The sequence below is a fragment of the Platalea leucorodia genome (assembly GCF_965183815.1).
Source record: "Platalea leucorodia genome assembly, chromosome: 4".
Lineage (NCBI taxonomy): Eukaryota > Metazoa > Chordata > Aves > Pelecaniformes > Threskiornithidae > Platalea > Platalea leucorodia.
Window position 1 is genome coordinate 16944963 of NC_138826.1, and position 25802 is coordinate 16970764.

The window sequence follows — 25802 nt, forward strand, 5'->3', positions numbered from 1 at the left end:
AACCACTCGCAGCAGGGATTGCCAGCAGTAACGAGGAGACATTTGATAACTACATCAGTGGGGAGAGACAGACCAAAGAGTTCATCACCTCCTGAGCAGGGAGAAAAGGTTAATAGATTGGTCTATGCCACTGAACACGCCGCAAGCTTTCCAAAGCTGTTAGTGCGTGTCAGCCCTCCCCCCTCCCACCGAAATCTGTTTTCTGTTAGGTTTATGTGTTTTCTTTATTCTCTACACAGCACCCAGAACTGGCTGGTTCTGGTAATGACATTACATATTATAATGTACGTATTATTGCTAATTTTAAGATACACAATTTATAAAATATCTTCTCTTGTGAGGCTAGTTAAATTGGACAATAAATTGAATTTAATAAATACTGAACATGTCATAGGAAGCCACGTTCCCCACAGTTACAAAAGCAATAACCAAATCAGATAATGAGAAAGCCAAAATGTTGCTTAACAGACTAGAGAGTGTCACCTGAAAAAGAGATTCACCTTCATGACCTCTCTCACACACGCACGCACACCATCAGTGCATAACGAGTTGTAAAACTACTAATTAGGGTAAGAGGAGGCAGGGGATCCCAGGGGTTTGGCTCACAGCTGTCTCAGGAAGCAAAGAGGTATAAGTTGGGACACAATTTCACAACAGCCAACAGCTCTCAGACTTGCAGAGACAGAGCTGAAACATTTAATGCTTTTGTTGGGTCAGACCTCATGAAAAAGGATTACTAAAACCACAAAGTTAATGCAATTAAAAGCAGCAGAGTAGAAGTGTAAGGCATAGTAGCGCATGAGCAGAATGAAGATTACTGAAGTTTGATGTTGTCAAATAGGCTGAGGTCCATCAGCAACTATCTCTGGGAATTTCTGGAAGACAAACGAAGTTTCGAAAGACTGGAAAAGGGCAAATATAGCGGATATATTCAACAGGTTGAAAACTCAAGGAAATCGCAGACCAGTCAACATAACTTCAATTCCTGGAAAAATTTTGAAAAAATCAAACAACCCATCTGCAAGGAAGGGCTGGAAGCAATAGCCTTGCCACGTGAAGCCAGCCTGCCTTCTCTTTGACAGAGCAAAAGGGTCTCGTATGCGAGATAGAGGCAACAGATGTTATATACCTTTACTTTCGCAAGGCTTTAGCTCCAGTTTTGTATAACATTTTAATTAGCAAATTAAGAAAATAGAGTCTAGATAAAATTCCATAGGGGAAATGCACAGCTGGTTGGGAAATGGTACACAAAAGTGCAGGCATGAACAAGCAATACTGTACCAAAAAAAAAAAATCTATGATTTTTGCAGGGATATACAGACAGGAGTGTCACGCATGAGATACATGAAATAACCCTGCTGCTCTTCTTAGTCAAGAAAAGCCTCGGCTACAATAGTGGGCTCATTTCAAGGCAATCCACTTCAAAAACCACCCAGACCAAGTGGAGGGAGCCCAAGGGACCCCAACAAAACACAGAACCACAAAAAATTTTAAAGAGTGCTGAAAGGGACCTCAAGAGGCAGAATCAACCACGCATGTGTCATTCAACTTGAAAATAACATGGCCATGAGGAAAGAGCAAAAGAAAGGCAGTTGTTCAGCACAGAGAACAAAAGTCTTTGGGGAAACATGATAACAAGCCTCAAATATGTAAAAGATTTCTGCAAAGAGGAAAGGAGTGCTGTAAGCTGCTCTCCATGTCCACAGGGGGAGAGACATGCCATAATGGGCTTAAATCGAAGCAAGAGATTTTAAAAACACCAACTCCATAATGATATAGATAACTACGCCTTAGAGCCAATTGCTGAGGAAGGGTACATCTCTCCCATCACAGGAGGTTTAAGAACAAGGATAAAGCCACATCATTTGAATCAGTCAACAGTGATGTCCCCACAACCTGGGCAATGCCGGTGCCCAGCCGCTGAGCCCCACAACCTGCTGGCTTTACACAGACATGCCCAGGAATGCGATATATTTCAGCTACGCACCAAATGCCCTCAGAAAGCTGCATAGTGAAAAAAGACAGCCACTTTGCTTCAGAATGAGCTCATATAAACAACTGATAATGGCACAAAAGTACTCAGTTACAAGAGATTGATTTTCAACATTTATTTTTTCCAGCACCGTGCCCTCAGTTCTGGTCCTGAGGTCTCAGAAGACACCTGCAAACCATCCTTAAAATGGACTTGGCAACTCTGCTGGTCATCAACTATGGGCTCAGTACAGATATTGTTTTAACAACATATTACAATTTTTCTGGTCCCTTCCTCCCAGGAAATCCCCCAGTGTTTCACAGCAATCCTCTCTCCCTGTCTATTTCCCATAGGAGCTGATAACATTATTGTCTTCCCCTTGCTGATGTGACTTCTCCACCAGTACCCCAGTTGTGCTAATCAAGGAGACAAACTCAGGGAAATTATTTTCACTGTGTATTTAGCTTTGAATGCTGCTTTTTCTTCTTCAGCCTTAACAAAGGGTTCAAGCCCCCCAAAGTCAGTCTGTTTTTCCAACGGTATCAGCTGGTCACACAGAAGATATTGCCTCTCCTTGTGCACCTTTCCCCAAGCAGAGTCCAGGTACAGCTGATTTGTCACGGAAAAGGCTAGAAGATGCCCTCTTGAGGTCCTTTTCAGATCTATTTTGTACAACGCTGTGGATAACATGTATAACGCGTAATGGGCTGGGATGGACAGAAGGGCAGACAGCCTGATCTGAAAGCCACTGACAGGCCTGTTGCAAAGCCCCAGAGAGCATTCTCCTTGAAGGAGAGCTGGAGAGCAAGCACAGTGCAGACCACCCCGATGTGGCACCCAGTAAAACAGCTATGATACATACCGCTGCTGTGCAGACCACAGGACGTTTAGGCTGCTGATCCCAAACACAGTGCCAAAAAGGCCCTGCAAAGGCAAAAAGCTGCACTTACCTCTGCAACAACCCTCCTAGGTCCTATCTCGCAAGGCGGCCCTCCCTCCAGCCCCACAGAGTTAGCTATAAGTGGAGATAAACCCATATATCTGGGGAAAACTCCAGCAAAAACAAGTAGAGCAGCCTTTCTGCCCAGCAGCACAGGCACCAAAAGCACAGCCAGCCCCGTGCCCTGCTCTCTGTACAGACCCCCTCATAAAGGCAGCCTCTGAGCCACAGCCCCCTCCAGACCCAGCAGCCCACAGGACAGGTCCCAGGCCCTGCAGATATGTCCTGCTCCAGGACCACCATCTCACAAACCCCACAGCATTCAGCAGAAATCACAAAACCACCAAGGGAGGTTCACAAGTGCAGGAAACACAAATATCACAGGTGCTTGACCTGAGCCGTGTGATTCCCTGCCAAGGAACAAGCACGACTGCGGCTCTCGCTGTCTTCAGGGGAGAGGAGAAAAATATATTTCTGTGGGGCAGCTTCTCTCTTGCAAGCTCTTCACACAGACACACTGCCCTTATCCTTGCTCCATGCCACCCCGTGCATGATTGCTCTGCAGTAGCCACATGCACACTTCTGCTCCCGCATGATCTGTTTTGCTCCCACTCATGCCACCACTGTGCACCCCTACTTTGGAAAAGCTGGCGTGTGCCCTCCACCATCATCATCATCATCATCACCATCATCATCATCACCACCATCATCATCACCACCACCACCACCACCTCCTCACACACCCATACCACTTACCCTAGATGAACAGGGTCTCTGCCTGGTTGCTAACATCTCCAGAAGTGGCTTTCTGCAAGGAAAACCTCACAAAGAGCTCACAACTGCTGTTATGGCAGAGTTTAAGTTATCTAATGACCTTAACAGGGGTAATGGGATGCCAATGTAAAACACCTGATTGCAGTGTTGGACACAGACAGTGAAATGCACTCTTTGGCAGCTCTCAACTCTGTTCCTAGGAGCTCCCACCTGATTTTAATCCCTCATGTCTCTCTAAGTGCAGCTGGAAGAGACTCTCTGCTAATACCCTCAGCAGGGTGGGACCACAGAGCAACTGGGAGCATTATGTACCCTGTGGGGAGAGTCTCCTTCCTTAGCCACTACTTTTAGAGGCTGTGTTGCATGATGTGATGTGACGTGACAGGGTGAGGGGTTCCCACCGCACACCCTGCAGTTTCCTCACTGGCTTTTCAGTGCAGATGTGCTGTGGTAGAACAGGCTGGGGAGCTGTCAACACCAGTCTCTTGACGCAGCGAAGTAATCTGCATCGTGGCTTCAAGCAGCAGGTAGAGCAGAAAGAAGAGACGTTTTTCCACTCTTCAGAATGAGAAGCAGGGCACTATTTTGTTTCCTCAGGATGGGAACTCTTGAAAGCAAATTTACAGTTTGTCCTTGTATCTTGGGAAGCTCAGTTACACTTAACACTTCATGTTAATACAGGAGGGAACAGTTTTTCACATATGTCTACCGACCTGAACAATTCTCTCTTCTATTAGGCTTAACGGGCTTTACTTAACAACAGTGCAGAAACCTGTGGATATCCAGTCTGTTAAAGTAGAAATGCAGTACATGAACCCAGCCTAAACTGGCACCACAGATGGAGGGTTTCAGATTTAATCTATCAAAGCTCTGCCTGCTGCTGCCCCACTCTGACAATCTCACTCCCTAAAACCTGCATGCGTGTCCTGTCTGCACTGCCCCGGACAGTTCCTCACACCCCACCTGCTGCCAGCCCAATGCTGTGCATTCACCCCTCAGCTCCAGGGCTCCAAAATCACCTTACTGTCACCTGGACATTTCTCCTGAGGGCTGCAAAGGAGGAGAGCCTGCGGTGACGATTGCAACTTCCACTCCTGCTGATACAAGCCATTAAAGAATCGCCACTTGCTCCGCCAAACTCGACTGGGAAGGAGCAGAGAAGTGTTTCTAGTGAAAGATTCCTCCTCCTCCCATATCCCACTGCAGGCTGAGCTGAGCTGAGCGCCAGTTCCTAGAGGAGAGCAAGCAATGCTGTGCACTCTCCCTCTGCCCTACCACAGGTTCACCCAAGAGCATCAGAGATGCTGATCTGTGAAACGAGATACCTATCGCTGAGCACCAAGGGGGAAGCAGCAAAGATTAATAAGCCTCAAAATGTTATACAGAATTTAAGTAGTACTGTCACAGATCAAAGACTATCACTCATCTCAGAGAGGCAGGCTTGGTAAGCCTAGAAAGATCACGTACAGAAAGCAACTGCAAGATGCAAGAGAAAGCCTGCAGACAGGAGCTGAGGAAAGCTCATATTTGTCTAGAGAAACCGAAGTGGCCTAAGCCAGAGTCTAACATGTGTTCTGGAGGAATGAGAGCCAGAAAGACTGCCTGGTTTCACTCAGTCTCAGTTGTGTCTTAGCACAAAAAAACACATTTCATTTTAAGACACCCTCTTACCTTGGAGGTACCTGCTGCTGGGAGCAGCTTAAATCCCAGTGCAAAACCACAACCCTGCCAGATTGCTGAGATAAGGAGCGCAGTGGGAACCATGTGCAACTGGTGAATAGATTTGAAAAAGCCCCTGATTTACATTGATGCCACAGGGACTGCAGAATCACATTCCCTGCACTCTAAGAGCTTTCATTCTTAAAGCCATGAGGATACCGCATGGAAGTTTGATGGCAATATCGCTTGCCCACACTTGCAGACAGCACGGGAGGCCTGATCTATAGTCTTTTAAGTTGCTCATATAACTATGTCATCTGGGAGGAGAAGGAAGAGAAAGGGACTTTTTATCGAAATCACTACAGTGGTAGCAGTAGTAGCACGGGAATAAAGATGCCTCATGGTGGTATTCCTATTCCCAAGCTCTCCTAGGGTAGCTATCCCATTGTAAAGCACCTTTATTCTCACATGACTTTGGGCAAGATACTCCATTTACATTTATTTGGTATAATTGAAGTGCTGCAGGAACTAGCAGTAGTAGGAGCCCCTCTCAGAGGCGTGGGGTTGAATATTCCTCCAGTCTAGGTTGGACACTGAGTACTGAGGGTCATCCACAGCACATGCAATGCACGAGGCCAACTGATTCCCGGATACAGACCTCTAGGAAGGAAACCCTGTTCTCAGGGATCCCCTGGATACTCCATCCCTGCAAACTCAGTCCTTCACTATCCCTCCCCAAACCAGGTCTGGACCCTTGCTCCTGAACCTCGCCCCACATACCTTGCTGCTGATCTGGGGACTCCCTACAGCACTGTACAAAACCACTGTGCAGGGAACAAAAAGAAGTCCTCAAGCAAACTCCGGCTGATTGAATTTTGAAGGTAAGGAATGCCCTTCTGCAACAGATGTACAACCCCCTCTGCCCACCCCAAACACCAGATCCATCACGGAGAAGGGAAATATTTACACAAGTTAGTAGAGTTCCAGTTAAATATTATGCTTAGCTGTCTAGAGTCCATGTTCTCAGACTATGCCTATGAAATAAAAGATTAAACTTCATAACAATTATGAAGTTGCTCTGCTCACATTCAAAGGGAGTTAAAGGACATTAAAATAGTTCTTTAGGTAATATTCCCGTGAAATTGCTCTCTCCCCCCTGGAGAGTTAGAGCTAAAACCTTCTGAACTATCCTGTAAACACACTTGGAAAGGCTAAGAGCTGAGCTGATAACCAGGTAGCACCTCTGCTCTGCAGGTTCTGTAAAAAATGTGAGCAATGCTGGAGAGCTTTTGAAGCAGCGAGGGAAGGAGGATAGGGGAGAGCAGCTTCTCTTCTCGAGGGAAGTTTGTTTAGTGGAAAGTAAGCAAGTTGTCAGGGGAAAAGCTGACAATGTTGATTCCAGCAGTTGTACTGGGAATAAACAGCCAAGTGGATTACGTTACAGAGAATGAGAAACGGCTCTGAGGATCCCATTTAAATGCTGGGCTTTCAGGAATGATGCGATTCAGCCATGCTTGTGGCCCCGATGCCCACAGCCCCCTGGGGCTGAGCCCTCTGCCAGCCCTGGTATTGCCATCCCACCTCTGTGGGGTCCCCAAAAGGTCCAGCACAGTCGACGTCCCCAGGAGAGTCAGAGCTCACTGCTGCACTGCTGTCCCTACGAGGACGCAGATCTGTGCTGGCTTAAAGGCAGGGGCTGGACATTGAATTAGGGACGGCAGCAGAGGGGGGGAGGTTGCGCAGGACCCGCTTGCCTCTCCCAGCCCAGCAGCAGGGGAGGGCTACCACAGGGCTTGCCATCTCCTCCCCAGCCAGAGCACAGGGCCCGCCCTCCCATAAAAATCAGATGCCTCCCTGCCTTTCACAGGAAAGGGACCCGGCAAGAGGAGAAGGGGATCTTGTTTGATTTATTAGTCTCTTCCTCCTTCCCATCATCTGTGGCTCATCCAGCTGTAGTGATAAGGAGAACAGCTATGAAAGGACACTGCTGGCTGCTGGGATCCCATCCTTCTGCCCGCTCACTGCCTGAAGACATCAGTCCTTTACAAGCACCATTAAATGTGTATCCAAAATGTGGCAGTCTCCTCCATCCTTTGAGATTCTGTTCCCTGGATAATACAAACAGTTGCCAGAAAAAGAGTATCCTCTCATCTCTGTCTGGGCCATTATCCCTTTATATTTGCTCTTTAATATTTACTGGGTTCACACAAAGTGCATGCTCTGGAAAGAAAAAAAAATCAGCTGCAGCTTAAAGGACTCCAAATTTAGTAATTGCTGCAGCCCCATCGACGTGAACAGTTAGCAGGGAGATTTCTCCAGCACTTCACGTGCCGTGGTATTCTGCTTAGGTCAGACTGCAGAAAACATTCTGTCCAGGGGCACCAAATCTGGAGTGTCTGCGTAGGTGCCAGCCGCAGAGGCCTCATGAGTCCACCATGAGTTCCTGCAGGTCCTTTCCCTCCCAGCACCCCGTAATCTTGGTAGGAAACAGAGGCAGCCAGAGAGATGCTAATTCATACAGAGGTGAAGCACCCGAGGGTTTTAACACACCTGTGAGTTAGCAAGAACTAGCCCCAGCTCCTGGCTCCAGAGCTGGTCTTGCAGCCTTACCTGTTAATGTGAGGTTGCTGTATGTGTTTGAAAACTGCTCCTTTAACAAAACCAAGTGCATCTGAGCTGCCTTTTCCCTCTGTAGCTCCAACATTATGTCAGGATGCTGGGCGATCTTACAGCCTTTCTGCTTATCCAGGGCAATGTCGCTGCGAACAATGTCTACAGCAAAAGGGAAAGAAAAAAGGGAGATGGCCAAACCTCAGCTTTCATTTTCACCAGACGCTTGGATCAGAACCAGCCAACACGACAGCCACGCAACCATCACGCAGCACAAGCAACCCAGAAAAGGGTCCAAACCCCTGGGATCCACCTATCCGATGAACCTCCTCTGCACAAGTCTCCTTTTCTCCCACAGAAAGCTCAAGTCATTGACTTTAATATGCTAACACAACCTACCGCCCCTTCCATCCTTCACCTGCCTAGCAGTTGATCTCTTACAATGATGACCCCTCCCTTGCAGGAAAGCACAGAAGTCTCCCAAAATTTATAATATGACCCTGTTACTGGTGTGTTTGACACTAAATAATAAGAAAAGACTAAACTCCATTCTGGTGACCTCTGGCTTCCGTTTACCCTTGCCTGTCAAAGAGTCTTGTTCTCACCTTGTTTATCCTCACTGCAGCTATCACAGCTAGAGTTAGGTCAGCATGGCTTATGACGGGTCTCTGTACACTTCTAACTCCTGACATTCAATTCAGGAGGCAGGAAGCTCATTTAACAATCGTTTTCTCTTCATATGAGCATTTTATAAGTCGTATTGTGGAATAAGAATAAGATATTCCCTTTCCTAAAACTACTCACCTGCTGGGGAAATGCAAAGATGGGGGTAGCAAGGCAGAAAAGAATCAAGTAAGATGTGTCCAGTCTCTAAATGGGAGGGGAATAGTGCAAACTAGTCCTTGCAAGGTCCCTTTCTGAGTTTAATAAATGCTGTAACATGCTCAGAACCACAGACACCATATGCTGTGCCTAATTCTTACAAAACCTTAGGCAGCCAGCACTGATAAGGAAGGATGGAAGTTGGAGTTCTTCCACCACATTGCATGAGCCCACCCTCTGCACCACGAGGTAGGGCTTTGCTTGGTTTAATTCGCATCTAGCTAGAAGTTTCTGAAGGAGCTTGTTGTCAGAAGGGAGTGACATCTTGCCACATGTACTCTCCAGCTCCGTTCTTGTTACGCACATCAAGGAACACCAAAGTTGTTTCCAGTATTCATGCCTCTGTCTTTCAAGGTGTCAAATCTCAGGTTCAGCAAACCTAGGTTCAAAGCTCTGCTATCTCTTGGCCCGGCAGGGAGCCCCCTCCGAAGGTGGGGTAGAGGACTGGAAGCCACATTATCTTCCTGTCTCTGAGCCTCATCCTAGAGTCACTATGTTTGTCTTGCCCAGGCTGTGCCCTGTTTGTCTCTTTACTGCACAGTTTGGGATTGATGCAGCTTCTCTAAAGCCTGCCTAAAAAAGACTGCTCAGAACAGTAATGTCATAAAAGCACCTGTGTTCTGTAGTTAGGGATGCGAGTTCTCTCCTCCACCTGCAGCTAGCATGCTCAGGAGTGGAGACAGGGCAGCACACAGCTAGCATGAAAATATGGGTCAGTATTTCCACATCCAGCACAGAGGCTTTAATGCAGAGAGATGAGATGGTACAATGTTCCCCTGCAGATAATGAGCACACGCCCCCCCACCATGTGCTTTTGGTGCACAACCTGTTAGGTTGACACTGAGTAAGATTTGGGCCTACCCAAACTCTGCCCAAATAATGAATGATACAATCCTGAACCCCTATTGCAGGTATTTGGAGAACTGAAGATTGAGAAACACAACCTTATCACTCTCCTGCACCAGAAAGGCTATTACTACAGCTACTGGTGTCACCTGGAGCTCATGAATAGTCATTCGCCTTCCTGGGTGATGGATTTCCCTTTGTACAGAACTGAATGCAACAGTTGTACACCCCCCACCCCCAAGGCAAAATGGAGCAAAACACATTGAGGAGGCCCTGAAGGAGAAGACGACTGAGAGGCAGAGAGGTTTGAAACTAGATGGTCAATACACTGTCTCCTATTCTCTTCAAACTGCTATAAGACAGTCCAGACTGGGTCAAAACAAGTTCGTTTCCTAAAAGAGATGGAGGGCTCCTAAAACCCAAACCAGGGCCCATGTGGAGGAACCGTTGGCCTGTGACCAGGGTCCCTGCCCTCCCGGTCAGGGGCCAGGACAGCACCTTGGAGAGTGCAAGGGGACGTGGCAGTGGGTCGGTGCGACACCCCTACCTCCATCTTTGGGGACCACAGGTGACAGCAAACGCACAGCTGGGCAAGGGATGGCCCTGTGTGAACTGTCAGAAGGGTCTGGGGACAAAGGGCAGGCCCAGGGGACCAGACCCAGGAACAAGGGGCAGGAGCAGTGTTTGTAGTCCTGTCCTTAGGCGATGAGCTGCTGTGACAGGGATTAGCACAAGGAAGTCAAGTCACATTCAGACAAATCCCTGGTGTTTCCTTAGATGTTGAGGTCTGGGAGAAGGCGTGCAGGGCACAGAAAGTAGGGGCACTCTCTGGGAGTCATCTTCATGGGGTTCTCAGAGAGCTGCCACTGCAGTCATTCAGGAAGCAGAGGCAAGGCATGCAAGGTCCTGGCTTCTCAGACTGATGAAGGACCCAAGAAACTTGTCCAAGACCTAAAAATGGAGGTGGCCCCCACATTCATTATAGCTCCAGCTTAAACAGTGGGCAGACATCTGGGATATGGAGCTCCCCAAAGAACTCAGTGCCTGGTCATCCAGACCCCACCAGGCTGTACTCGGTGCAGGGGGGGAGGCAAGGGCACCTCCACATCACTCTTCTGAACCAGCAGCACCGAGGGAAACGGGGTGGCAGGCCACAGCTGCTGGAGGCTCGGGGGAAATCTCAGCAAGAGCAATCCAGGGGAAACAGCCAGCAAGGAGCCCGCAGCCCTCAAATCTTAAAGGAAGAAACAGAAAATGGAAAGACGTGAGGAGCACAAGGAGGAGGGGACCCCAGGAGGTGCTGGGCACTGCAGCCCCCGAGCGGGAGCTCCAGGAGAAGGACACGTCGATTAAAAAAAAAAAAAAAAAGAAACAAACTACCCGGCAAAACACGAAACCAAGCAGCTCTTGCCAGAAGTGCGAAAGAAGAACTCCAGATGTGGGAGCCCCAGAGGACGCCAAATGGTTTCCAAAGCCGGCAGACGACGAGCTCTGCCCCGAGAGGGGCCGGGGCCGGGGCCGGGGCGGGCCGGGTCAGTACCCTGGCCAGCTCAGCCTCCCGCGGCGGCGGCGGGGCCCGGCGGACCCCCGGCGGCGCGGCGCTGCGGGGCGGCCCGGCTGCGGCGCGGGTCCCGCGGCGCCGGGGGCGGCAGCCGCCGTGCGGTATGGCGGGAGCACACCCGTGTGGCGGTCAGGTGAGCTGCGGCTGCGGGAGGCACCGCCGCGCCGAGGGGAAAGCCCGGCGGCGGCGGGGGGGTACCCGCCTCGGCCCCCGCCCCCGGCTGCCTCCCGCCCGCCGGGCGCGGCTGGGACGTCGGGCTCCCGCCGGAGCTCTGCCCTCGCCAGGCCGCGAACCCTGGATGGAGGATGCTGCTTTGCCAAGGCCCCGTGGTGTTTCCGAGTGCCTGCACGTTTCTCTGTCCCGCCTTGGGATCTGCACATCTCCAGAGCTTACACAACGGAGATTTTGGAAAGCTAGAAAACACCCCTCCGGAGTGACACAAGCACCGCACTCCCAGCCCAGGGCAAGATGCCCAGCCCAGGGCAAGATGCCCAGCCCAGGGCTGGCTGAGCTCTAGCAGTCCCTTTCCGCGAGTCGCCTGCACCAAGGGGTTGCACTAACCCTTTCCCACCACACCAGTACCGGGCCAGAGAGCTCCCAAGCTGTGAAACCTCCGGGATGGCACACAGCACAGAGAGACAGCTCCCAGCTGCCTGCAGGGGAGGGGTCCCCTCTCCCACAGAGCGAGCTTCTGCACATGGGAATTTACCCGGCATCAGCGTGGCCCGTGTGCAAGCACCCATCCCACAGCTCCCACCACCGTCCACACATAGGCAGCTCCCTTCCAGGAGCCACCAGAGTCATGGAGCAGACACGGGCTACCGTGGCTGATCAGCTGGAAGATGGGAGGAGGAGGGCACAGACCCAGGCTTATGGGGACAGGGCAGAGGGATATGGTTACGGTCAAAGGGATGTGTGACGGAAAGGTGCAGAGGAGAAGTAACTCATCTTTTTGTGTGTGCCTGAGAGCGAGCACTGCCCACAGCCACCGCCACTCCAGCAAAAGCCATAGCCACCACTGCTGCGGCACCAGAACAAGCTGAGTTTGCCCATCCTCCTGACGGGACCGTTTGCTTCACTTCTTAGAAAGTGAATTTAAAAGGAAAAAACCAAACTATTTTGTGTTAACAAAAACTGAATATTCTTACTAAAAAACTGGAATATTAGAAAATGGTGTTAGTGCAGAAGTTAAAAGGGATGTTTAATGAGTCACCAGGAAAAACTTATGAATTGCAGGTTGCCAAACTTGTAAAATACCTACTTTTTAAATCAACACATTTTAAAATGCTTTAAAAAACAGATTTGTCTGCTGAAATTATTATAAAATGCCCAATGACTGTGAAATTGGGAACACAACTTCTATTTAGAAAGCCCGAAGATTTCTGAAGTCAGAAACTGCATCCTCATCATGTCTGTCTTCAATAGGCAAATTTCTGACACATTAGTATCATTCTTTTCTTCTAGCTGGGAAAAATTCCCTGACAATGAGTTCCACAAGCTATTTCCCACTATATATATAAAAAAATCATACATGTTTGGTTTATATGTAATAGTTCTGCTGGATGCTCCCTATTTCTTGTGTCATGAAAACAGAGAAATAATCGTTCCCAAATTGTCTTCTCTGCGTGCCACTGAGTTCATAGCATTTATCATATGCTCAGTCATTTTTTTGAGGCTGAAAAAAAACTGATTTCTATGACTGAGAGCTGTGACTTTGATCACTTCTGTCACTCTGTTCCACACATACATTCTTTACACTGTCGTCAACTAGTTTGCTGATAGCATAAGAATGCTCTCAATGGGTTTCTCCAATTCTTGTTTAATATTTCCTAACATTGGATTCACTTTTTACTTCCCTAAACATATTCAGAGACCAATCCATAATCCAAATTCAAAACATTTTCCCTGAATGGCAACTGCTAATTTAAAACCCATAGTTGAATATGAAAAGTCACACGCATTTCTCCCATGCACGTAACTTTGCATGAATCACCTTTAATTCATAAGAACATATAGCACAGAAAGAAGAGTGGAACTAGCAAAAATATGTAATGTTTTTCAGAGAATTTAGGATGCTTATTATAAACAATCAAACATATAACCATAGAAATCTTTCATCTCACCCATATACCAGCAAATAGCTAACAAATCAGGATCTAATTGTTTGATTGCGCTGTTTCCTGCAGTTATTAAAGAAATTTTTATGCATGATTCTAGCTAAACAGTTAGTTAGAAATTTAAAAAGAAAAAATGGAGATAAACAGGCAATCTTTGGAAGTATCTCCTGCATAGGCAGTATCTCCCTCACCTTGTGTAAGGTGATCTCTACAGTCTTTTTTTTAATTTCTGAGGAAACAACTAAGCACTGGAGCTCCTTACACAGAAATCCCTGCCAGGCAGAGCAGGTTGCAGCTCTTTCCCTGCGGCCGTGGTCCCTGGGAACTAGAGAGCAGGAGGCTGCCTCGGCGTTCACGCCAAGGCACAGAGCAGCCCAAGGTCTGGCAAATCCCAGAAGACCGAAGGACACCAGAGGATCTACCCGTCTTTGGGACTGAGTGCCTGCATAGTCTGAAATTCCGCAGCCCTCCCAAAGGAGCTGTGTTTTAAACACTCGGAGGGTGAAAAAACAACTGTTTCCTCTGCAGGCTCTGAAAGGACCGGTGCCTAAACTGCCAAGGGACACTTAAGCAGACAAAAAGAGACTCTGGGTTACCAGAAACAGAAGGTGATTCCTTGAATAAAGGAAAATTTGTTTCTTCATTTTTACTGGGACAACAGGATGGTTCTTCATTCAGAAACACCTGCTGCAAAGTTTTATAAGCTGGCACAGCCAAAGGGGCAGTCCCAGCCACATGGCAATAACCCTCCCTTGCTCTGGCTCCAGTATCCTCATACCCCACGATGACCCTCATGATCCTGCTGACTAAATTCACAGAAAAACAGTTGCCTCTTTTTTTTTTTTTTTTCCCTGAATTAGTTTTCTGCTGGCTTAGCAGAGGATCAGAAATGTGCCAGAGCCAACACAAGGGAAGCAGCAGAAAGACATAGCGCAGAACAAAAAGAAGGTATGGGGACCAACCCTTTTGGTGGCAGAGAACCAAGTGATGAGCTTCACCCACCTTCAGGACACAGTTTTGTAGGATTTAATCTGACCAAGGCTGTGGCTGCTGCGGTCCCACCTTTCACTACATGCTTTCCTTTCCCAGTACTGCCCTCTACACCTCCGTGGTCACACACCATTAATCGGTTCAGGCGGCTGAACGAGCTGAAGTGCAATCACCTCTCCACCATCAGGTTTTGGCCAGCTGAGTTCCCTGAACTGACTATGTAAACTCAGGCTCCAAGCGTAGGAGAGGGCCGGCACATGCCAGAAGGGACCAAAGAGTGGGAGCAGCAGCCCTGGCTGAAGTCAGGCCCAGCCCCTGCGCAACCACACACACATATAAAGGAACCCTCAGGTCATTTAGCATTTATTATCTTCCTTTCCACTCAATACCCAAGACCCTCGCACGCACTCTAAAAGCAGAGCATCCTAGAAGCCGCCTGTGCAATACAGACTGAGTAAGGGTGAAATGATGTTCCCGCTGCTGCACAAATCTCAAGGTTCAGATGCAGTGCCAGGTACCTGAAGGTGTCTGAAGGAATGGATCCCAAATTGAAAGGATGCCCAGAAAACCTATGCCAGGATTGCACAGCATAATGTGAAATTTCCCAGACTATACAGCAAAATCTCCTGACTAGCATGGAAAGCACAAGAAACATGTCTTTTTCCAGTTTTTTGTGGTAATTGGCCATTTTTCCAGATGCCCAGTATCCTCTCCAAAAAAGGAGATAAAATAGAAGGAAGTCACTTACCAGCTATTAAGAGAGTATTTTTGAAATGTGCTATCCATATGCACTTCAGCTCAGAAACTTTTCTGACGCACTACCTACAGCATGCATATGCGCTCCCCTTCCCCTCTCCCTCCCATGACCCACACGGGGCCATGCTGGCTATGCGTGGTAAATGTCCTTTGGTCTCTTCTCAGCCACACAATCCCAACAGGCTACACAAAGCCTGAGGGACAGGACGGAGAGGCCGTGCGCTTGGGCCAATGCATCTTGAAGAACTCCAGCTATGAGTAACCTCTTTTTCCTTTACAGCACATATGCACAGGGGGAAACTCTAAGCAATGTTTATGCCACCACAGGTTGTCCAAAGCTCTGTGTGCCTTCGAGGTGGGAGGTAGTCAAGGAGGTTCCATGTTAGCCCACCAAACTCTTGCTGTAGCACCAGCAGGGAGCTTCCAAAATGGGCTCCAGGTTCAGGCACTGAGATGGCACCCACAGCACTCCTTGCTGAACCAACAGAAAAGACCCCAGGTCTCCATGCCACACCTAACACACCAACACCAAGCTTCAGGGCAGCATGCGAATCAGGCTTTAGCAAACCCAACTTTAGAAGAGGTCGTGTACCAGCAACTATAGCCTGAGCAAACAGGTAGCCCTGTGCGTTTACTCCAAAAAGGAGCGGCTCAAGCCTGTTTTCCTGGAGACCAATGTTTCTTGTCTCATTCCTCAGAGCCAGCTTGTCCTTGGCAATGTGTGAGGCAGTTGAAAGGACAGTCCAAACGGATTGCTTGGTAGACAATTCAATAGCCAAAGGAGAAGCAGGTCTACTACATAGACTGAGCATGAGACCTTACATCTCGGTACCTGCCCAGGGATCAGACCTGTGCCTACAGCAGGAGATAAACACATCTCCAGATAACAAAGAACAACTCTCAGCGCAGCTGGTGAAGAAAAACTAACTCAGCAGGGCATATGCAGATAAACACCATTTAAGGGAGAGAAAAGTCTCTCAGGCTAAAAATGTTACACCTCTTGATCATCAAATGTCAAAAAGTCTCTGGCACAGCCCCACCTCCTGGCACCACAGAGCTTGACATCCATTAAACTGGTTTTCTGTTTCTAACACACCTCAGGCTGGCCAATGCCATATCCAAACAGGGTGGACTCCAGGACTGATCAGGCAAAGCATGGGCTGCACAGAACGGCAGTCACCTGGTGTGCATTATACATGGGGGGTTAATATAACAGATTAGTTAGATGACCTTCTAAAAGTTCAGGGGGTACATATACGCTGCCATCAACAGGGACTGCATGCCCTACGGCTCACCCAAACCATTCATCATAGGCAACCACTTTTACAAGTTGCTCTGTCAGGTATGGACAAATCTGCCACCAGGTGATGAAATTTCCGGGCCAGCTTTATACGCAGTGCTGAAACAAGTTGCCACACGCGCCCTCTTCCTGGCCATCGCAGGCTGCCACCACAGATCGCTCACCACTTTGTTACCTTTACTGCCCAAACATGACTGGTCTGGACTGGGGTGAGGCCGTTCAGAGTTACAAAGGAAAGACGCTGTACACACCTGGTATTACACAATACTTCCAGGTCTGTGCTTCCAGGAAGAATTTGTACACGAAAAGAATGACCCTGAAGCCTAAAGGAAACACCTTATTTCAGGAAAATGAAGTACATTTTGGACACAAGTCAAAAGCAACTACTACGACCCTCAGAGAGCACCCACACTCTCCATGGAGGAAAGGAAAGGAAAGGAAAAAGATGGGCTGGTGAACCCAAAGACAGATGTAGGTGAAGGCAATTTTCAGAAGGAGGAGGTATGCATGGCCATAACAGTTTGAAAGGGAAATAAATATAATTTTAAACAGAGAGGAAAGAGTAGGATGAATCTCTGAGGAGGTCGGATCATCAGGAACATGAAGCACTACAGAGGTGCAAAAGATCATCAAAGGCAGCAGTGAGGAATACCTGGTTTGGAGGGCAACAGGGTAGCAGAGGGGGATTTACAGCACTACGATCCCTGCACAGAGACTCATTACAACTCCAGCAAGCATGGCCACAGTGCAAAGTATCCATGAAGGATGCTGCAAAGCAGTCTTGCTGCTGCTGCTGCCCGTCTGAATGCCTCACGTGGCCATGCTGGGGTGGCCTGTGAGCACGCAGAGGAGCGCGGCTGCCTGTGGTGCGAACACCACTCACAGAGTCACTCGCTGGTAACTGCGGTTCTCGGAGCAGTCTTGTACATGTGCCCTTCACCTCTCAGACCCGCACCCTGCTGAGCTGCTGCGGCTGAGAGGAACATAGGACGTGCCCTTCCCTCCCCATCCCTGCGCAGGCCACAGGGGAACACGAGGCACGGGAACACCCGTAGGGGCTGCAGAGCCAGCCCAGGCACTGGGGTCACAGGCCTGAAGTCTGCGTGCACCCACAGGGTGAATGGGTGAAAAGACAGCCACTCGAAGCAGAAAACAACCGAGCTATCGCTTATCATGTCACTAAAAATCACTAAGGTGATACGCAAGGCTTAGAAATTCAGATTTCCCTTTTAATCGTTTTCCCACTTTTTTAACTAATCGAGCCCCCCCAGCTTCTTCCCCTCTCCCATGCCACTAAAGCTTAGACAAGAAATTTCAGAAAATAGATGCCGGCAATACAAAAGCCCACAGACACAGAAAACAACCCAAACCACCCCATATAACTTGGGGAGGGGGAAGGGTACCTGGTGGGATGCTCGCTGGCTTCCCCCATGCTCAGGTGCTGATTGCCATCTTTTTTCTGTGCTGTCTGTTCAGGCTGTAAGGTTTTTGTAGAGAGGTCATCTACTTGCACATTTGTGCATGCCCTGATGCCAAGCAGGTCCCAGGCAAGCTACAGATGAGGGAACGCAAACCAGACCAGTGCTCCGAAAGAAGAAGATGGCTTCTCGGATCCCGTACAGCGGGGCAGAGAATTGCAGTGGCATCAGGATTTCATTTTGGAGAACTGGATCCCTCTAGTGAAGCGCCCAGTGCAGCCTCAGCACAAAAAGATGCGAGCTACTAGCAATTCTATAGCCCTGGAGTTTGCACACAGATCTTAAGAACAAATACAAAAGCTTTGCTTCCAGGCAGGAAATCCCTTTTACCACACCTTTCTGATTTACACCGATGCCTGATACGCACCACATGTGTCCCCTCCTTCCCTCACCCACATTCACAATGGTTCTGTTCCATATTTAAGTGATGAAAAGTTAAGACTTGTGGTTACAACTTCTATGAGAAGCTTCATTTTGAAGGGCTGCTACATTTCAACTTTATTGCCATGAGGAAAACTGAAGAAAACAAAAGCTTTCAGTCCTTCCCTAACATGAAAGCTGTTGTGAAGACATTTAATAAGTGTGAGTTCTCTCCTGTAAGTTGTTGAAATATTGAAAGCAGGAAAACTTATTCCTACAAATGTTTTGTATGAGTCCCATCTACAATTTTATGCACTACACTTAATTCCTTCTGCTCAAGGTGGCTGCAGCAGGTTTGGTCAGCATTTTCTCCTGAAGTGCATCTCAGTAGGCAGAGCGTACAACAAACCCTTCACCGGAGATTTGTTACGAGGAGAAGAAAAACAAGGAATAACATCGGGATTGCTCCGGCTGGGAGACCAAGCGAAAGATGGAGCACGCAAACTTACCCACCTGCCTGCGCGTGGGAATAGAGGGACATTCATCTCGGTGAGATCAGATGTTACATGGGGGAACAGCGGGAGTGAGAACCATCAGAAAACTGGCAAATGCATCTGCTTTTTCCATTCAGCACTGTGCTGCTGACTAGATCTCTGCAAAACTTCCTCTGTTCCACAGACCTGCCCACTGGGATCTGTCTGGCATTAATTGGCCTTCAAAATTACTCATGGAAATATCTTTAGCTAATTTTTGTAAGTCACTGAGTAAGGGGAAAAAATTAAAAAACAAACAAACAAACAAACAAGAGAGAAAAATCAATAAATTCTTGCATGTGGACATGGTATTCCGCTTCTTAAAATAAATGCCTTAGGACGGAGACTTGGCCCTGACTTTTCTGCGAAGCTTCTTTGTGTGAATTAAAGGCCGCAAAAGGTGAAGCCTTTGTGTAGCTGCGGATGGCTGGGGAGAAGGGCAGAGCCGCGGAAAGCCGTGGGCCAGGCGGTGACTTTTGGAAAGCCCTGGGATGGCAGAGCGGCCCGGAGGGGGAGCAGCCCCGGCCGGGCACCGACAAGCAGAGCGGCGGCGGGGCGGCAGGCGGCGACCGAGCCCGGCGGGGAGCCCCGGGGCTACGGCGGGCGGAGAAACGCGGAACGACGCCGGGGTCCTTGGGGAAAGGCTGGGCTCCCCGGGAGCCGCGGGGCGCTGCCTGCAGAGGCATCCCGGGGCTGCGGTGCCCGCTCCCCGCCAGCGGCCGGGGCAAAGACCCCTCCACGGCCGGCGCTGCCCGCTCGGGGCTCGGGAGCGAAGGGAGCCGGAGGTCGCGGCGGAGCGGCGGGGGGACGCGAAAAGCCCCGCTCCCCGGTGCCGGCCTTTTGTTCCCGGGGGCCGGCATCCGCCGGATCCGCCGGCAACGGGCGGGCGGGCTCCGCCGAGCTCCCCGGCTCCCCCCGCTCGGGAAGGAAGGGGTACGGGGGAGGCTCCCCTGCCCGGTGCCCGGCGGCAGCACCGCCCGGGTGCGGCGCGGCCCCGCCTGGGCGCAGGGAGCGCGGGGCAGGCGGAGCGGGACCGCCCGGTGCCCGCAGCCCCCCGCTGCCGCGCCCGCTCCCCGCCCCGGTCCCGGAGCTCACCGTCCTCGTAGTTCTTGAGGTAGTAGTCGGGGCCGGGCCCGCCGCGGCTCTTGGCCGGGTTCTTCACATTGTGGAACTGCAGAAAGTCCGTCCTCTTGCCCGCGAAGCGCAGGAAGGCGGGGGCCAGGCCCCGCGCCAGGGTCACCAGCCGCCGGGAGCTGGGGAGAGGAGAGCGGGCTGAGGGCGCCGCGGGCCGGGCCGGGCCCTCCCTGCCCCGGTACCGGCACCGGCACGGACCGGCGGCCGCGGGGCTCCGGGACCGGCCGCTGCCCTCCCCGGCCCTGCTGCCCCGCCCGGCGCGGGTACCACCGCAGCGGCGCCCGGCTGCGGGGCTTGGCGGCGGCCGAACGGCCGCGGCCCGGGAGCGGGGAGCCGCCCCGCCCGCCGGTGGTGGCCCGGAGACCGGCGGGACCCGGCTCTCCCCCCACCCGCCCCCGGCGCCCCCCGGACAAGTGCAGCGGAGGCAGAGGCGCTCAGCGCCCCGCGCAGCCCGGCCGCGCTTTGCGGGACCGTGCCGCGGGCCGAGCCGCCGGGAGGGGAGCGGAGCAGAGCGGGGAGGGGAGGAGAGGAAAGCGGGAGCCGGCCCCGCTCCGCTTCGCCCGCGCCTTCCCGCCTCCTCGCCCCGCTCCTTCCCCGGAGGCGGCAGCCGCGGGGACCCTCGGAGCGGGCGTGCGGCGGAGACCCGCTCTCCCTCCCCGACTTACCCAGCAGGGAGAGGGCTTTCTGGCCGTCCCAGCGCCTCCAGGCCGCGGCCGCTCCGCACCGCCGGTGGAGCCCAGCGCAGCTGCAGCCCGGCTCTGCCCCCCGCGCAGGGCTGGAAGTCCGGGGAGCGGAGGGCTCTGAAGACCTGGCCGACACCCCGCTCTCCGCCCGTCGGGACCTGGGGAAGGCTCGGCTCGGCTCGGCAGGCGGCCCCGTTCCTGCTGCTGGGTTTTTCTTGGTTTGTTGTTTTGGTTTTTTTTTTTCCCTGTGCTGCCTCGGCCCCGTGTTGTGCTTTTTGCAGAGGAGCGGTTGTTGGAGCGAGAGGAGCACGACATTTTTGCAGTCATAACTGATAAGTCTCCGAAATGGTTTCTCCATTGCAAACATGTGCATCTTAATGGAAACCATGGCCTCGCTCCCTCCGTCACAACAAGCGCCGCCAGCAGCGCGGAGCCCGGCGGGGCTGGGCGGCGGGGCCGCCGGGGCGCCCCGCGGGCGGCGTGGGGAGGGCGCCGGGGGGCTCCTGCCTTACCTTAAGAAATCGAGCCAGCCATCATGAATGATGGAGGGGTCCAGCTGCAGGGAGAGGAAATTCTCACTGATTATCCTGACAGGGCTCTTGGTGTTGACATCAAGGAGAATGAGAGTTCTTCCCTTCACACCTGGAGCTTTCTCCACCGGCAGCGCTCTCCTGTCCCCGGCCTGGGAGGGCAGCGAGAAGGTGGCCATGAGAGCCAGCCCAGGTGCCATCAGGGCTAAGAGCCCGGGGGGGCAGGAGCTGGGACAGGGCATGCCGGAGAGCAGGAAACCCCTAATTAACTCGCTGTCTGCAGGGGCTCGCTGGTGGCTAATTGTCCTTATCTAAAGTGTGGGGCGCTCTGCCTTTTTTTGCAATGTTTTGGTGCTGGTGGAGGGGAACTCACGCCCCTGACCAGCCTTTCTCGCAGCCGGTGCCAAGACTCCTTGCAGCCAGCACCGCCCCTTTAAGAGATGCAGGCTCCAGACATTTTTAACTTTTTGAAGGTAAGGGGAGGCTCCTGGTTTAACCCCCTCGGCTCGGGGCCCGCCGGCCTGCCGCAGCCCCGCCAGCACCGAGCTTTCGCTTTGCGCCGGCTCCGCCGCGGGAGCTCCCGCACCCCGCAAAACCGGGCCGGAGCCGGGACACCGAGACACCGGGGAGCTCGGGACCGGAGACCGGCGGCTGCCCGGCACGGCCCGAGCTTGTCGCCGGCTGCGGGGACGGCTGAGGCGGTAAGGCAGCGGGGGCAGCCCGGGCTGGGGGGACAGGGGGGTTAATCACCCCCCAAAAAAGCCCTACCCGCGGGGAGAGCCGTGCCGGTGCTGGGGCGAGGCCCCCGGGGCCGAGGGCTGATGGCCCCGCGGCACCCGACGGGCACAGCGGGGCTGGGGGCCGCCGGCAGCCCGGAGCCCCGGCACGGCACGCTCGGCTCGCCCGGAGCCATCGGCTGGGCCGGGCTGGCACACGAAGGCCACCCGGGCACCGGGGGGAACCGGGGCACGGGGAACCGGGCCGCCGGCCGCCCTCTCCCGCCGGCCTCGGGGCCCAGCGGTGTCCGACCCGCGGCGGGGCGGCGGCAGAACCGCCCGACGCAGAAACGCCCGCACCGGGGGTGCACAGGACAGCGCAGTTCGATGGGACCGACCACGTCCCCTGCGCCGGGGCCAGCCCGCCGCCGCTGCCCGCTCCGCCGGCGGGGCGGGACGGCCCGGGCTGGGCGCGCTGCAGAGGTGCGGGCGGCCGCGGTTCTCCGCGCTGGGCGCAGGCTTGTGGCACCCGGCCCGGGATCGGTGGGGGCTGCCGAGCATCCCGGGAGCGATGGCCCGCCTCAGGGAGCGCCCATCCGAACCAGGCATCCTCTCCCGCCAGCAGCCGGTTCCCGGGCAAGTCCCGGGCTCCCGCACACCAGCAACCGGCGGGCTCCGGGACACGTAACGCGCCCTACCTGGGCCCTCCGCCGCCGCCGTGGCCCGATCCGGTTCCCTCTTCGCCCAGGCCAGGCGGCGGGCAGGGCCCCGGTGCCGCTGCCCGGCCCGGCGACGGAGGGCTGAGAGCGGCCGGGCTGAGCCGGGCCCGGTGCGGTCCGTCGGGGGCCCGGCAGCCCCGGGGACGGGGCGCCCGCAGCACCATCTGCTGGTGAGGGGCCCGGCGCGGCGGGGGAGCCGGCACCCACCTGCGGAGACCCCCCGCACCGGGGTCGGGAGGTGCCGGGGCTGCGGGGAGCAGCGAGGCTCCGGGATAGCGGCACAAACCGGCAGAGCCGGCCGGCCGGCGGGGACCCGCCCGCCGCCCTCGGGGAGCCCGGCCGGGGCCGGTCGGAGCGGCGATCGCTGCACGGCGGCCGCCCCGGGCAGCCCCGGCCAGGGTCGGTCGGAGCGGCGATCGCTGCACGGCGGCCGCCCCGGGCAGCCCCGGCCAGGGTCGGTCGGAGCGGCGATCGCTGCACGGCGGCCGCCCCGGGCAGCCCCGGGCAGGGTCGCTTCCAGCGCACTGACAGCCTGCTGCCCCGGCAGGGCTCCCCGCGGCCGGGAACCCCCCTCCCGATGCCGGTGCGGAGCCACCTGCGCTCCTCGTCCGCCCCAGCCCGGGCCCGGGAGGCGGAGGGAGGGGAGCCGCTGTCTCCCACGACGGCAAGTCCCGGAGCTCGGTGCGCTCGGCGGAGCCCGGCGCTCAGCGGAGGCACTCGGGCCTGGGGAAGCCCGCGGGCAGCGCCGTCTCCTGTGGAAATCTCCTCTCCCCGCGTCTCTCTGCCCCACGAAACGCTTCGAGCCCATCGCCCCGGGGGGCAACCAGCCCTGCCCCGCTGCCAGCCCCAGGGTACCCAGGCAGGGATTGCGGGGGCACGGAGTCACGGTGCAATGAATAGAACCGGGGGGGGAAGATGGATGAAACATACCTCTGGCTCTGCTAGGGGTGAGCACAAAGCAGGATTTGTCGTGAAATCATGCCGCTAAGGCAGAGAGGGCAGCGGGGCTCAAAACGCGCCCCGGGAGAGGCTGCCGAGCGCAGCACAGGCTGACAAAAAGCAGCAAAGGGGTGCCCGGAGCGGCGGGGCTTTGAGCGCTAGAAGAAGTAAGAGGATCCGGGGGAAAGGACTGTGCAATTTCAGCTGTGCAAAGCCCTGGCATCCCGGGACAGGAAGAAGGCAATTTAAGCCTGGAAATTTGTGTTCGGCTGCGAACACTTCAGCCGCAGCTTGCAGTAGCGCTTAAAACTGACCCAGGGACCTGAAGCCTCCGCTTCAGAAGCTGCTCAGTTTTTGGATCACCTCTGGTAAGAGGGATGCGAGTTTCTGAATCATCTCGTTATTTTATAATTTTTTTTTCCTGAATTATCAGGAGATGTCAGCAAGGCTTCAGGGGCATTTGCTGCTCAAATCAGTGTTGTGGTTGCAGGCCGAAATTTTGCATTGCGCCTCCTGCCAAGCATGGCTCTATTTTAAAATGGAACTCTAGTGCGTTATGTAGTAAAAGACAAGAAAGAAAACAAATTATCCCGTTTAACCTCCTTTATATATTTTTTTTCCTTACAAACAAACGACTTTGGAGGAGAAATGTGTTTATTCTGAAACGTTCTTCACAATTAGTCTCTGCTTTGACTGCAAACTCCGGATGCAGCAAAGTCACTTATCTGCGGAGATATCACCAACAACATAAAACAGCAGGGAAAGGAGCAAAAAGTCTCCCAGCTGCCAGGGTCAGCTTCCAGATTCTGGGAAAGACGGTGCTAAAGGAAATATTTGCTTACCTGTCTCAGCTTTCCAGACCGACACCTGGACCCTGCCCTGAGCCGCTGGCCTCGGAAAAGCAATTGGACCCCAGTTTGCATCCGGCTGCAGGAATGGCAAGTCGAATCTAAAAAAAAAAAAAAAAAGTTTGGGTTTTGGTTTGTTTTTTTTTTTTTCTTTTTTAATGAATTGTAGGTTTGCTATAGAAGCCCTTTAAACGCTCAAAAGCCTCCGTTGTCTGGGAGCGGCGGGGCAGCAGCGGCGGGGCGGGGAGCGCCGGGCCCCGGGAGCCGCCGCTGCCGCCCGGCACAGCTCGGGGGCGGCCCGGGAAGGGGCAAGGGGGGCGGGGGGCACCCCCTGCACAGCAACGCACACCAGCGAGCAGGGATCCCGTTCACAGCAGCTGCACCCTGCCTCGCCGTCCGCAGGGCCGGTGAAGCGCTGGTCCTTTCTTATACGACGATAATGACTTCGGAAAGCTTGACTCACATAAAAAGTATCTATAAAGATTTACTCGCGGTTTTGTCGATTTGGAAATACGTTTCTCCGTTTTCCATCTACTCTAAACTGGCTGGTTTTGATCTCCAAAACAGTCATTGGGAAAGAAAACTGGGGGAGGAGAAGCATTTCTCTGAAGAGTTTAACCAAAGCACATGAAATATTTTCCCAACATCACCAAATAAACAACAATCCTCCAGCTCCCTATAAACTATTTAAAGCATGTCATATCATCTCTTCTGCTCTTGCCAATGTACTTTCCTTTTAATTTATAAGCCGATTAGAGCAGGGGCCTGTCTTTTTGTGTATATTTGCAAAATGTCTGGCACCCTTTCAGTCAGTTGCAGTTCACAAACACTTAAACCTGCATTTAACTTCATTATTATAAGCAGTTACTTCAATTTTTCCTCACTTTTGTAGAGCAGTAGCCTGTGAAAGTGCTTGTTGTAAACGGTCTGAGCAGTCGTTGAAGGGTTTCAGCAGAGGAAACCTCTTTGGATAGCAGGGCTGATACAAAAAAAAAAAAAAAAAGGAAAAAAGGAGAAGAAAAAGCACAAGAGAAATTTCATCTGAGATCTCAGGCTGTATAAATCGGCCCAGAAGAAAATGGGTAAAACCTCTTTAGGAAGAACATTTTTAGTTCGCTAGAAAATAAACTTCTGCTCATAAACGATGAAAGTTATTATCATCAGAGGATGTGCTCTACCAAACAAACCTCCATTAGGCTGGGAAGGATAAAACAGGCTAGACAGCCTTTTTTTTTAAAAAAAATCATCATGTCTTTGATTCCCAAGATATCAACCATGTCTGTTTCTGTAGTGCTGTCAAGTAAACCTGAGTTATGGATACTCTAAAAGAAGCCAGCAAGGAAAAAATTCAGCAAATGAAAATCAAGAGCACGATTCATAGACACTTTACCAAAATACACTTTCTTTTCAGACTCTTAAGTTCCTGCCCTGTCCCATGGCATGACAATTTCTGAG

At 52.5% G+C, this 25802-nt stretch overlaps 1 protein-coding gene across 1 annotated transcript in view; it reads right to left on the reverse strand.

The window, feature by feature from the left end:
- The window catches only part of HPSE2 (heparanase 2 (inactive)), a gene marked incomplete at its 5' end in the record, with an annotated part of 113159 nt that extends 91792 nt beyond the window's left edge, over window positions 1–21367 (reverse strand). Inside the window, 3 exons of the mRNA XM_082308873.1 lie at window positions 7956–8117; window positions 19874–20031; window positions 21108–21367. Coding sequence (XP_082164999.1) covers window positions 7956–8117; window positions 19874–20031; window positions 21108–21367 — 580 coding nt within the window. The remainder of the gene's footprint in view (window positions 1–7955; window positions 8118–19873; window positions 20032–21107) is intronic.
- Window positions 21368–25802: the final 4435 nt, after the last annotated feature.